The 14,082-nt window shown below is 46.3% G+C and overlaps 2 protein-coding genes and 1 long non-coding RNA gene across 3 annotated transcripts; 2 read left to right on the top strand and 1 right to left on the bottom strand.

The window, feature by feature from the left end:
- Window positions 1–2,112: 2,112 nt before the first annotated feature.
- Window positions 2,113–3,765, bottom strand: WFDC9 (WAP four-disulfide core domain 9). Its single transcript, XM_040981234.1, has 3 exons — window positions 3,675–3,765; window positions 2,676–2,814; window positions 2,113–2,152 (listed from the first exon to the last, which is right to left on the bottom strand). The coding sequence occupies exons 1-3, from the start codon at window positions 3,763–3,765 to the stop codon at window positions 2,113–2,115; spliced, it is 270 nt and encodes an 89-aa protein (XP_040837168.1).
- A 5,440-nt stretch (window positions 3,766–9,205) lies between these two features.
- WFDC10A (WAP four-disulfide core domain 10A) lies at window positions 9,206–10,158 on the top strand. The gene is made up of 2 exons (XM_040981233.1): window positions 9,206–9,287; window positions 10,007–10,158. Exons 1-2 carry the CDS (start codon window positions 9,206–9,208, stop codon window positions 10,156–10,158), a joined length of 234 nt encoding a protein of 77 aa, XP_040837167.1.
- A 1,597-nt stretch (window positions 10,159–11,755) lies between these two features.
- On the top strand, window positions 11,756–12,502 carry LOC121157077. The gene is made up of 3 exons (XR_005883981.1): window positions 11,756–11,917; window positions 12,095–12,100; window positions 12,372–12,502. It is a non-coding gene; the product is annotated as an uncharacterized LOC121157077 (long non-coding RNA).
- The last annotated feature ends 1,580 nt before the right edge of the window (window positions 12,503–14,082 follow it).

Below are 14,082 nucleotides of genomic sequence, written 5' to 3'. Positions count from 1 at the left end.
AAGTACAGCCATAACCCCTGGGCAGTGTGGCTTCATGTTTTCCATTCTAACGTGGTTCTTACTGATGACCCATTGCTTTCCAGCTTCTGTTTCTACGAAATTGTTGATTTGCTGCGCCCTCTTCTGTTATGTTGATCTTGTAAATGTTCTTTTGAAAAACATCATTTTCGGGAGGTTTTCAGTATAAGTAGAGATAAGAGTTGCACATCATAGGAGTTGCCCTCTTTGGAGGTGTCCATGCTCTGACCCCCGAATCAAGTACTGCCCAGAAAGGGCATCCTGCGGTATAGATAAGAGTCAGAATTGCAGTCACAAGGAACTGGACTCTACCGACAACCTGAATGGGAGGAGATGCTTACAGGAACCTAGTCCTGCTGACCACTGGATTCTCCTTGGAGGCGACACACACCAGGCTTCCGACCCATGCAAGTATAAGATCATAATTTTTGCTGTATGAGCTACTGAGCTGCAGGGACTTGTTACAGCAGCAACAGAAAACAACTGTGTCTCCTGAGAACTTGTAACAGTTTTCAAACCCACCATTGACCTTCAAACCTGCAAACATGAATTACCCATTTATGCCAGAATATTGGCCAAATAATGTCTTCCTCCTGTGGCCTGGCAATTGATAGTAGCAAGAGGATTTGACATCAAAGCCAGATACTCCCAGCCTTGCTTTCCCTAGTTCTTCTTTCGGATATCTGTATCCCCTTGTTCTTCTCTATTTTTGGCAAGAAAAAAAATCATCTTCATTCTAGGGAGCTGCAATTCCTCTCTCTCTAACTCCATTCTATCCAAGTCCCTGAGACTCTGAACCATCGTCCTCTTTTTTGACTGGCCTCCTCTTGGGCTGTCATCCCTTGGCTAGCCTTGACCCATGCTGTACTGTATCACATACCCAAATAACATTCTCACGCCTCCAAGCGAGGATATCTGGTCCTCTGACCTGGGGGAAGGCACAAGCCTGGATACAGAGTGGGCACTCTATGAATCTCCTCATTCAGGAAAAGTTAGACTTGAAACACAATCTTCAATGACAAACGGTGGGAATTTAGGCATAATTCTTAGGAAAACCTGGACAGGACAGCCGGTCTTGCACTGGCTGATATCTCAGAATATGAGCAACGTTAACTCAGATAAAATTCCCAGGCAGCTGGGTGGACAGGAACAGGAGGAGTCAAAGGATAGCAGGAAGAACCCATTCTGGAAGCTTGTGGTACCCACCAGGAGGATAGAAACACTTTCTGTAATAACAGGCTGCACCTGTTTCTTGCCAGGCATGTTGCAGTAGGGGGCAGAGTGGGGAATATGTGTGCAGGATGCCTATTCCATTGAACAGAGTGATATGGAAGGCAGGGTCTTGGATCTCTGTTGAGAAGCCTGGCTTTGCTTGGGTAGATCCCATTTTCTGTGCTAGAGAATACAGCCAGACTATGTTTTTTATTTTCATTTACAAAATGATGAGACCCTAGACAACATGATGATCAATGAAGAACAGATAAAAATGATAAACTCTATTCCTTGGCTTAGGCATTAAAAACCTTCTGTATAAGTATCCATAGCATTTTGTCTCCCATCTTTTGGCTAAATGTAAGGAACTAACAGAAGAGGCTCTGGGCGATGACAGAACTACAGATGGAAAGAACTAGGGACCTTGAACGATGGCAAAGGAGACTGGTTACTGACCAACCCTGGAGAAGTGTATTGTGAATGAAAATAAGTTCTTACTATGTTAATGCAATGACATCCTTATAGATCTTTATAATTTTGCTATCACAATGAATCAGTTTAGCAATTACATAGATGTAGCTAGAAGCGTAATTGGATCCCTGGGCCCCCCCCCCAAGGGTATAGGGAAAACAGCTGTAGTAGTTGGGCATTGCAGTGAGAGCAATTAAGTCACAGGGAAATAGCCCAATAAATGCAAAACTCTCAGGTTGATACACCAATTTATTTAGCTAAAAATGTGAGCCTTTCCCAGGGTGGCAAGGCAAGGGAGAGAGCAGAGGGGTCCTAGGAGAGTGAGTGCTGCAGCAGAAAACCAGGCGATGCTCTCCTTGGACCAAGCCATTGTCCTCCTCCAGCCCACAACAGTGGTGGGCCAAGCAGAGGCTAGGGTCTTAAGGGCTTTAACATTGTTTTAAAAGGCTCGCTGAAAAAAAGAACAGGCAGATAGTTATAAGTCAGGAGACATGTTGGAGACATCTATTTCCAAACTTAACAGCACACAAGGCTCCAGAGACAGAGCACAGAAATTATTTGTTCAATCAGGAGTTCTCGCCTTTGAAGCAATTTCTTCAAACGACGTTTGCTTCTTGAACATACAGGTGGAGACCTTGTTGGGCCTAAGAGAATGAGGCCAGTGGAGAGGCCCAGCTATCAGGACCAATCACTAGGACCTCAGAACTAGGAGAGCCATCTGGACTGACAGGCGATGCTCTAAGGAAAGTCAAGGGAACAGGATCACGGGAAGGCAGAAGGCACCATGTCGGTGGCTCTGTCTGTTACCGAGTGGGAGCCCAGGTTTAGAGCAAGGACACTGTTGCCCTCTGCTGCCTGTCTCTTTAATCAGCCCCCCAGGGGACTGCAGGCTTTTTCTGTTCCCATGTGAACAATGGGAGGGGAGTATGACAAGGCCTGCTCAGGCCCCAGTCCTCCCACCTCGGCGGACTCACTTGTTGTTCAAGCAGATGTTCCCACAGTAGGTCCAGCAACAGGTGTGATTGTCACGCAGGCAGGAGTTTCCCCTCGTGCACCGTTTCCTGCAGTGCTGCTCCGGAGGCTGTACCCAACACTGGTTGATCTCCAACTCCACTGGAATTGACATGACAGAGTTGCCAGGATCCACTCACATGCAACCTGGGAAAGAAACCCTTCTCTTGGCCCAATAACTTTTCCGAAACTTGAGCTCTAGACCACAAGTTTCTCTGCCTTCCAATGAAATCCCTTCTTCAAATTCTGACCGGTGTCTCTTCAGCGAGACTACCGTCCTTTGAGGGCATGTGTTCCACTCTGTAGGATTCTGGGTGCCAAAGACATATTCTCCTACAATTTAGCTGTCAAGGCTGTAATGTCCTGCAGCTCCAACCTCTACATCCAGTTTGCAGGAGAACTGAGCAAAGGGAGAATGGGAACCTACGTTTGTCCCTATCTGTTTCCTCCCTGCTTGAGACCGCCCAGGCACTCAGCCTCTTTCTGAATTTCATGTCTTTTCCTAGCCCACAACCCTCCTGCTAAGTTTTCATGTCCCCAGACTTTGATTTACTGAGAACTTACGGTCATTTCCAGCTATTTACAGTCTAAAAAGTGCTTTTCTTCAAACTAAATGGATATGTTCGACATGCCCCTTCTGCTCTATCTCAATGGCTCACCCAGCTGATACCCAGATACCTGCCAGCTCAAAGGGAAGTTCTGTGTTGATGTTTCCGCTCCCCAAGCTGGTCTGATAGCCTACAAAATGTAGACAAAGCTACTTTCTCTCTGCATATGCTCAGTATTGCTTCCAAGGCTGGGAGAAGGAGTTTGAAGACACAGCAAATTGGGAATATCCAACCTAATCTTGCTTGCTGGACTCTAACACCCTAAAAGTTATCCTGGCAATTTGGGCTCTGCATCAGCTGCACCGAACAGCCCAGGGCTGGGAGAACTCCCTCCTCCCCTGCCACACCACCTACTGTGATGTTTGTACTTGTGGCCCCCAAGCACAGGCAGAAGCACTATAAACTCATGAATAAGCACGATGAATGGGAGAATCCAGGGCTTCATGACAGGTCTCTGAGTGTCTGGCTTAAATTCTAGCAGAAGATAGGTCTCTCCCAGTGCTGCTGGAGGGGGAGAAAAGGGGGGGGGCGGGGGTGGAAGAGAATAGGTTTGGAAAGAGAGGGGAAGTTCTGATGAGCACAGTGCTGCTCTTTCTTCTAATTTTCCTGTTTAGTCTCTGGTCCCCAACAACATGTCAAACCCCAGCTAGCCACTGACTTCCCCAGGCTACATCTTGCTTCATATTACAGACACCTTCCTTTGCAATATTATTTATTTTTGACAAAAACATTGCTTTTTAAATCGGACAGCAACAAAAATAATAAATCTTTCGATTATACAGTTTGTGAACAACACAACACGGTCATGGATGAGCCTTGGTTGTTCTACCACGTGGGGTGTGTAGGTGTGTATGCTATAGAGATTAGTTTTAGCAAACTGGACACATTCTGTGTCCTGAAATTTTATTTTTAACCGGATAACCTGATGGAAACTTCTGTAAAACCCCAAAGTTTCAAGAGTGGTTGCAGAGCGAGTTGTGGATATGTTGCTCAGTGGGACTTGAGAAAAGATGCAGGATAAAGCACATAGGTGGCTGGTCACAGTTGAAGAGATTGGAAAGAGGTTTGAAGGATGGTTTGTTGGTTAAAAACAAACAGCTTTGCTCGGGTACCCAGGATGTTGCCTTCTAACTCCCAGTTGAGAGAAACGATTTTATAAGCGTCAATCTCAGAGCTTCCTTGCGTGTCCCCAGAAGTGTGTGGCGACTTCTGTTTGAATCATGACTGAAGACTCTAAGAGGCAAGGACCTGGGGAAAGTGTGCTAAAATATAGAGAAGGGAACTGCAAAAAAATATATATATATAGGGGGAAATGACACAAACTGTAAACAGACTGATGGCATTTCATGTCTCCAGTGAACCCTTGAAATCTCCCCACAGAGTTAGGATTTGAAGCATAAGGCAGTTCAGGGTAGCACCCATGGGTTCCTCCTGCCTCTGTTTCCTGGGAGATAGAAACTTGCTTTGCACAGGTGGAGGTGTTCTGTAACCAGAGCTTTTGGGTGAGGAGACACTCTACAGTTTTAAGCAGGTGCCCCAACGTGGCTACCTGCATGGACCTGCACATTCAATGACTAAGCCAAGAAGATGCTTCATGGTTCAAAAGTCATATCAAACTTGCAGGGAACAATCTAAGCTTTCCCAAAGTTAGGCAAGAAGATAGCAAATCATTCTGGCGCGGTGGCTCAATGGCTAAATTGTCACCTTGCATGCACCAGGACCCCATATGGGTGCTGGTTCAGGTCCTGGCTGTTCTGCTTCCCATCTACTCCCTGCTTGCAGCCTGAGAAATCAGTTGAGGACAGCCCAAAGCCTTGGGATTCTGGGCACCCAGAAGAAGCTCCTGGCTTCTTATCATCTCAGTTCTGGCTATGACAACCACTTGGAGAGTGAACCAACGGATGGAAGATCTTTCTGTCTCTTTTTTTCTCTGTAAATCTGACTTTTCAATAAAAATAAGTTTCTTTTTTTAAAAAAAAGCTTCAGAATAAACAGTACCCTGACTGAAAGAGGCCTGCAAGGAATTTATTAAAGAGGGGATTTTGTCTAGAAAACTTTTGCAAAGGAGAAAGGTTTTGCTTAGCTTTGCCATCCTCCCTGAATGGCACCTTTTTTCCCAATACCTCCTCTCTACTCCATGCCAGCCTAGTACTTTGTCCCTCCTCCCCCCCCTTAGATCTATTCTCCTCTATAGTAAGCTCAGAACATTCAGAAAGTGAATAAATGTCATTCATTGATGAAGCAACAAGAAAGGAGAAAAATGAAGAGCTCTAGAGTACATTTTAGCTTAGTGTAAAGATAACAAAATGGGAGGCCATTACGAACAGCTCCAGAGGCCTGCTTCCCCACATAGGCAAGCCCCGTTCAGCATAAGCACTTACAGTCTAGGAAAACAAAACTTCAACCATTCAGAAGTCACCAACTAACCTCCAACCAGGAATTTCCAACTGGAATGGTCCAAATGAGGCCACTGTGCATGCGTTCCGCTCTAGCTAATTAAGTGTTTTCTTTGCCTTGCTTCTGCGTTCTCCTTCTCAAAGCCTTCCCCTCACACTCCTTCAGCAGAGATCTGAACTGCTTGTGCTTTGGCACTGCTAGAACCATGAATCACTATTAGCTCAAATAAACCCTTCAATATGTTAATGTGTCTCAGTTAATATTAGCAACCTTTCTGGCAGCAAACAGCAAGTAGTAAAGTCTTGGTACCAGCTGAAGTTGTATCTTGGGTTTGACATCTGAGAAGTCCTGAGCCTACTTCCCCCAACTTCATATCCCCAAAGGCCAGAGATGGATTGTTGGTGATGGTCAGTGTGTGCTTGGGTGCCCAGCCATGAAACCAAATGTCCCAGATTAATTAGACCCCTGATAGAGAGTCCCGAGGTCATCTAGAAACCGTGGAAACATAAGGGTCAGAGCAACTATAGATCTTGCCCTTTTCTACCCCAGAGGACAGCAACATCAAAGAAAAGGACGGCTGAAACATGGTTTCCTTTTTCATCTCCAACATTTTATATGGAAGAGAATAACCCTAGCACATCCAAAAGAATGTAATAGACACGCTAGCATTAGTAATGATCATAGCCAAACTCCACAGGACTTCCTTCACGCCAGGTACGACTTTAAACACTTCACATATATCACTACATTATCACACATCTACCTCATGATGTATAGTTATTGACTTTATCACACCAATAAGAAAGCTGATGCAGAAAATCTATATATAATGATCACTCACAAAGACTTGAGTTCACTGGGTCAGCAGTGATCCAAATGGATTAAGCCACCACTTGTGAGGCCGGCGTTCCATGTCAGAAAGCCAGTTTGGGTCCTTGCTGTTCCACTTCCCAGTTTCCTGAAGATGCACTTGGGGAGATGTTCCAAGCGCTTGGGCCCCTGACACTACTATGGGAGACCAGCATGGGCTTCCTGGCTCCTGGTTTTGTCCTGAGACAGCTCTTTCCATCTCTCTGACACTCTGCCTTTCAAATAAGGGACTATTTTAAAAGAAACAAGCAAATAAAGAAGATTTGCATCTCCCACACTATATCATTCCCTAGGAACATGGGAGCACATTGGTTCTGTTTTCTTGTAAACTTTGACCTTTACACTAATACACTTACACATTTGGAGGTGATTCTTTGAGGGGTATAAGCTGAAGGTCTGCTACAGTTTGGATTTCCTTGGAGTATGCTGCCCAAAGGTTAACTTGGGGAGAAATTTGTCCCCCACGTGTCAGTGAGAGGTGATACAACCACTTGGAGAAGTGCAAGGTAATTAGACCAGTAGGGTACCGCCTTCAGAAAAGCAGTACCTCCCAGTGCTTTCAGAAGAACCTCAGTAGTTCTTGAGGTTGGTTCCCGCAAGAGGAGCTTGTTTTGAGCAGAGTAAGTCTGGTCCCCGACTCTCTCACATTTGCTGACATGATGCCACCTGCCCAGAGGCCTTCTCCAGAGCTGCACCTGGCCTTGGACTTCGGTCTATGAGCTCCATAACCCTCTGTACTTCATACCTGTAAAGTATTCAGCACAGTTTATACTGACGGAAGTGGACTAACGCACAGTTTAATTTCTTGTTTTGCTTATGTATAACCCAGTTACTGATGAGTTTCTCTTTACCCAATCACCTAAGAAATTTTCTTACGTGTGTGAGGTTATTCTTCAGTTCTTCAGCTTACTCCAGTGAGGAATCCTATTACCATTATATTAAAAACATTCTCCCTCTCTAGAACACTCAGTCAAAGCTTGCTATCTGGTAAGACCTGCTTTATACTTAATTCTTTTTCAGAAGTATCTTTCTGAAGATTTTTATTTATTATTTAAAGGCAGATTTACAGAGAGAAGGAGAGGCCTAGAGAAAGGTCTTCCATCCACTGGTTCACTCCCCAAATGGCTACAACAGCTGGAGCTGAGACATTTCAAAGCCAGGAAACAGAAACTTCTTTCAGGTCTCCTGTGTGGGTGCAGGGGCCTAAGGACTTAGCATCCTCTGTTGCTTTCCTAGGTCACAAGCAAGGAGCTGGTTCAGAAGTGGAGGAACTGGGACTAGAACTGGCTCTCAGGTAGGATGCTGGTGCTGGCCCCAGAAGTATCTTGGTACTTTGTATTTCCATAAAAACTTTCGGATCTGCAGAGGATGTTCTTGAATTTTCATTTGAGTGACATTAACCCACAAGGTAATGTGGGGATGACATCCTTACAGCATCATCTTTTCATCCAAGTTTTTAGTTAAGTCTCCATCTATTTTGATCTTCAGAAGTATGGTCTTAAGGAGTATCTCTAAGAAAGATCTATAATACTTACCATGTTTTATCTTGTGCACTTTATTCATGTTTAAAATGTAAATATTATTATGAATGGCATAAGATGTCATTGTTTTGATGTCAAAGATTTCCTGAAATTTGGGGGCTGGTGCTGTGGCTCAGCAAGGTAATCCTCTGCCTGGCAGTGCCAGCAGCCCATATGAGCACTGGTTCATGTCCCAGCTCCTCCACTTCTGATCCATCTCCTTGCTTATGGCCTGGAAAAGGTATGGAGGATGTCTCGAGTCCTTAGGCCCCTGCAGCCACGTGGAAGACCTGGAAGAAGTTCCTGGCTTCTGGCTTCAGATCGGCTCAGCTCCAGTCATTGCATATAAAAATACTCATTCAAGTTGAGCATTCCTAATCACTAAGTCTGAAATCTCCAATAAGTGCATACATGTACTTATCTACTTGTAGGAAATACTGACTTCCACTCAGAAATTCTCCCTCTCCTATTTTACAGTTAAAAATCAAGGACCTATATATAAAAATGTTCTATATATGACATTACATAGAATACCAGTAAACAAATACTTGACAATAGATCCTTATGCTAAAGACTATGAAGTTACGGAACCCTGTTTGTGGGATGTTTATAACTAAGTAAGGGTGGCAAGAGACTAGTAATAAAAGATGTGAGACTCAAAAATGTGAGAGAATAAAAAAATGTTTATAGTATCTTCACAGAGATGAAAGGCAATACAGGTGAACGCATCCTAAGCAGTGAGGTCACTGTTATTTTTAATTCCATTTCTCTTTCCTACTGTAAAAAAAAAAAAATTGCAACTAGAAAATGTATGTAAATTGTATATTCAAAAAAAGAAAGATTCTATTAGCCAAAAGAGAGGGTTGGCTGTATGAAAGTAGGCGGCATCCTGCGGAAGCCCAATCCCATAGCTTAGCACAAGGAAAAAGCCACAAAAAGGGGAGGCTACAGGGGCTCGCTTTCACTGTTCTGGCTTGGCCAGCAGAGGCATCAAGGACCTGGGGCAGAGTTCTTCTTGTCTTCCCTCTCCACCTCCAGTACTGCAAGGAAGTCGGTGGTCTCTTGGCCAGACTGGAGTTCATGGCGCTGGTCAAAGTGATGCTGCCTCGGGCTGTGCTGCTCTGTGTCCTGCTGCTGCAGGCCCAGGGAGGGCCCCGTGAGCGGGTGACAGAGATTGAGGGTAGGTGATGAACGGGCAGGGGGATGGGCAAAGGAGTAAGGAGAGGTGCTTGCCCAGATGCTGGGTAGATTTGAGGCCATCCCCAAACCCTGGCCCTACAGCTAAGAAGAGTTACAAGGTTGGGACAGGGGACTTCCATCTGGGTTTTTTACTCGATTCCAAAACCCAGAGACAATGGTACATAGTATGATGAAAAGTGCACAGGGCTGAGGATTAGCATTTGACATGTACTCATGTGTGTGGGGGGAATATCTGGAGGTCTTCAAAAGTATAGTGGCAGGCCTAGATGAGGATAAATACAGAGAGGGACAGCATGGGGTGGACCAAATATGCCGCACACAGAACCAACGTGAAGCTGACATCATAGGAAACAGGTGGCAAGAGCTAAAAAGAAGAGGGGATACTGGAGACAGTGCTACTGAGGAAAGACGGCAGGTAGCAGGCAACTTCCTCTTCATCTGAATCTTGCAGATTCTGAATGGTGGGTGAAGGTATGGAAAGCACTTCGGGTGTAGCTGAGCAAATCTCAGAGTAGAACCCAGAGCAGTGACTCCCCCAAAGCCACGGTCAAGAGAGGAGACCGGGTCCTGGATGCTGAAGAGTAGAGACAGCTGGAGAACCTGGTGACTGGGTCCTGCACAGGGTCTAGGGAAGGGAGAGAGGGGAGACATACAAGCTAAGACCCTACCAATCACCAGGACATTTTTGTGTCTTTCCAGAAGAAGACGACCACCAAAATATCAAACATTGTTCGAAGCAGCCTGCAATGTATCTATGTAAACGCCCCTGTGAGTCTCACGTAGAATGTAGAGGAAATGAAAAATGCTGTTTGAGCTACTGTGGTATGATTTGCCAGAGCTTTGGTCTGTAGCAGAGTGGGCTGTGTAGCTTGCAACCCCAACCTTCTCTGCACACTGGGCTCACTTCTGATGAACAAGGACCTCCAATCACAACCACAACAGCATGAGCCCAAATGCTACCCTCTATACTGTCTGAACTCCTTGTCCCTGTTCAATAAAGCAGAACGAATGCTGGGCAACCCAGCCTCCTTGACTCCCACTGCTTGCGATCGTTAAGAACCACCGCAGCTCCCACACATGTCCTGCCCTGCTCCGGTCAGATCTGCAACCTGGTCTTGATTCTCTATCCCCCACGCTTTGGCCCAGGCACCCCTGCCAATTCCCAGGAGGCCCACCTCAACTCCAACCCTGCCTCCACAGTTTGCCCTGCTCAATGAACCAGAACTATCAAGTGCACCTGCTTCCAGAGCTTACCAGAATATTCCTAACCCCAATGTCAGAAAGACTTCATTAAGTGTGAGGTGAGTGCAAGTTAGAACCTGAGCATGGAGTGGAAAACCCCTAGGAATGGCTGGTTCAAGCCCCAGCAGCTCTTCTTCTGATCTAGCTCCCTGTTAAAGCACCTGGGAAAGCAGCAGAAGATGGCCCAAGTGCTGGGGTCCCTGCCACCCACATGGAAGACCTGGGTGGAGTTCTTGGCTCTTGACTTCAGCCTGACCCAATCCTGACTCTTGTTGACATTTGGGAAGTAAACCAGAGCACAGAGGATCTCTCTCTTTCTCCCTAACTCTGCCTTTTAAATAAATATAATGATTCTTTTTAAAATAGCCACAAAGTGGCTCACGCTTTTGGGCCACCTATGCCTCAATATGAAACAAATTCACCAGAGCCCTGCTCTGCACGATGGAATAGAAGGACTGCTGGCCAAGCATTGATTTGAAAACGGCACATGAGGCCCAGCATAACAGCTCAGTGACTAAGTCCTTACCTCACATGCACCAGGATTCCCTATGGGCACCAGTGTGTCCCAGCTGCTTCGCTTCCCGTCCAGCTCCCTGCTTGTTTTGTGGGAGGGCAGTGGAGGGTAGCCTTGGGACCCTGCACTAGCATAGGAGTCCTGGAAGAAGCTCCTGGCTCCTGGCTTCAGATCAACTCAGCTCTGGCCAATGCAGCCACTTGAGAAATGAACCAGCAGATGGAGGATCTTTCTGTCTTTCCTTATCTCTGTAAGATCTGCCTGCCTAATAAAAATAAAGAAATCTTTAAAAAAAAAAAGAGAGAGAAAGAAGGGAGGAAAGAGAAAAAAAGAAGGAAAGGAAGGAAGGAAAGAAAGAAGAAAGGAAGGAAGGAAGAAGGAAGGAAGGAAGGAAGGAAGGAAGGAAGGAAGGAAGAAAGAAAGAAAGAAAGAAAGAAAGAAAGAAAGAAAGAAAGAAAGAAAGAAAGAAAGAAAGAAAGAAAGAAAGAAAGAAAGAAAGAAAGAAAGAAAGAAAGAAAACCTAAGAATTTTCTGTGAAGCCCAGGAGCTTACCCACTCAGGGGTTTATGGTTACCAAATGGGGCAGGACAAAGCTGGGAGCTTGCGTGCACTGTGAGAGGGGAGCTACCTTGGAGCGAGCAGTTTGGGTGTCCAAGGATAGTGAAGTGGAAAGAAACACGCCAAGCTCCACCCTGTTGGTAAATGCATTTATTGATCCTAGAGCTGACCCTCTCCAGCCTTTGGTAAGACGAGCCTGGGGTTCCCAAGAGTGGGCACACAGCACTGGCCCGAAGCGTCTGAGCCTTCCCAGCCCACACAGGTGAAGTTGGGGGTTTTAGCCTTCAAGGAACTTCGTCCTGAAAAGAGATAAAAGATACTCAAGAAGAGGTCTGGGAACCCTGAGAGACAAGCCTTCATCTCCAAACTGACCAGTCCCCGGATATTCCCCAGCTCCAGGGACAGGAATATTTTCAGTGTAACAGCAGAAAGTGTCCACTTCCGAGTAGGTGCAGTGATGGTTCACTGAACAGAGCCGGGTGGAGCCACCAGGACTGGCTGTGTGACGAGGGACTGAGAGTGGAGACTGTGGTTAGACATCCGGACAGAAAGTTAGGACAGCAACAAACTGCTGAGAAACGAGCGGACCCCAGCACAGCCGCTGGCCTCCCTGATGCTGTCTCGGTCTGCTGGTTTGTGAAGTGCTTTCCGGGTAGGGAGGGCTGGGGACAGTCCCTTCTGCTATTTTCTGTGCCTGGGCTTGGAGGAATCGCAGCCTCCCTGGTGCTCCTCCCCAACCGTGCTCACCAGGGTTCTCCAACAAATGTCCCCACAGTAGGACCAGCAGCAGGTGAACTCCGCATGAAAGCATTTATAATTCCGTGTACATTTCCGCAGACAGTCACGAATCGTCGGCTCTCCCCAGCATTCCTGAATCAACCATTTTCTCGCTAGGATGGGACACAAGATGCTCAGGGCCTGACAGAGAAGGGCCCTGTAGAGAAGCTTCTGGACCGACCCTCATCTCCAGCACAGCCCGCCTGCTCTGCGCTCACACATCTTACCATCATCGGACACCTCTGGGGACTCCAGACAAGGATTTGATGTATCCCCTAGAATTGCCAGACCCTCCTCCAAGATCTCCATTTATGTAGAAGACAGCCTCTAGCCTCTAGCCTGCATACAACATGTCTTTCATCATTCAAGGAGAGGCAGAACGATGCCCCTCTCCTTCCTCTTCCCCACACCCCTCCCTCTGATAATAGCTCAGCCTCTCTCCAAACTCTTCTCTCTCTCACCCAGTTATCTCTGCAGCCCCACTAATGCCATTTCCTTCAGACGACCCCACCCACCCTTGCTCCCAGCTCTATCTTACGGCTTGTTTATGTAGAGTTCTAAAAGATCCTGTCACTACGGTTGACACCCAGGTTGAGTGTCAGGGATTTTTATTTTTCAGGTTTGGGAACTTTTTCAAATATTGGGGAAACAGGACACAAATCTAAACACAAATTTTGTGCCTCCATACCTTATATACATAGACTGAAGGAAATTTGAGATGATAATTCTAATATCACCTCTATTTTGGTCTACCCATCACAGTAGATCAGGTGTGAAATTTTCTACCCACAATGTCAGGTCGATACTCAGAAAGCTGTTAGCTTTTGGAGCATTTCGGATTTCCAATTTCTGGATCAGGGATGCTCAACCTATATTAACAACTTCCATTTGGCACGCAGCTAGGACATAAACCTTTCAGAAGTAGGGGAGAGGAGAAACTTCACAGTGGTGTTCCACCCTCTTTTTGGCTGATGGAAACTGTATAAAGCATAACGGCTACTCATGGCCAGGTTCAAGGTCGAACAGGAAGCAGTCAAGGATCTCCTGTTGGGAATTTGGCTCTCCCAGGGAGAGAGCACAGCCCCTCCTCCCTTGCTCCCCAGCCCAGCCCCATCACCTACTGGAAGGTGTGTTCCCCTGTAAGTTTCCCAGCACAGACAGTAGCAGCAGGCAGAAGAACGTCAGGAAGAGTGGCGTCCGGAGCTGCATGACGCTGGTGAGGCGCTGCTTCTGCACTCCCCAGGGAATGACTTTGTCCTTCCCAGTTGCTGCTAGCAGTTCTAGAGACACAAACAGGGAGGAGACATGAGAAGCAAGATGAAGTACTTGCGAGAATTCTCTCTCTCATTTTTTAAAAGAAATATTTATTTATTTATTTATTGGCAAGTCAGATTTACAGATTGAAGGAGAGACAGAGAGATCTTCCATCTACTGGTTCATTCCCCAAGTAGCCAGAGCTGAGCTGATCCAAAGCCAGGAGTTTCTTCTGGGTCTCCCACACAGATGCAGGGCCCCCAAGGCTTTGGGCCATCCTCTACTGCTTTCCCAGGCCACAAGTAGGAAGCTGGAAGGGAAGTAGAGCAGTGAGGCTATGAACTGGCGATCATATGGGATCTCAGGCATGCAAGGAAAAGACTTTAGCCACTAGGCTTCTGCGCCAGGCCCGAGAACTCTTCATCTTCAT

This window comes from Ochotona curzoniae, unplaced genomic scaffold (assembly GCF_017591425.1).
Source record: "Ochotona curzoniae isolate NIBS_2020 unplaced genomic scaffold, NIBS_Ocur_1.0 contig_3520, whole genome shotgun sequence".
In the NCBI taxonomy this organism is placed as follows: Eukaryota; Metazoa; Chordata; class Mammalia; order Lagomorpha; family Ochotonidae; genus Ochotona; species Ochotona curzoniae.
This window is presented reverse-complemented; position numbering and strand designations above follow the sequence as displayed.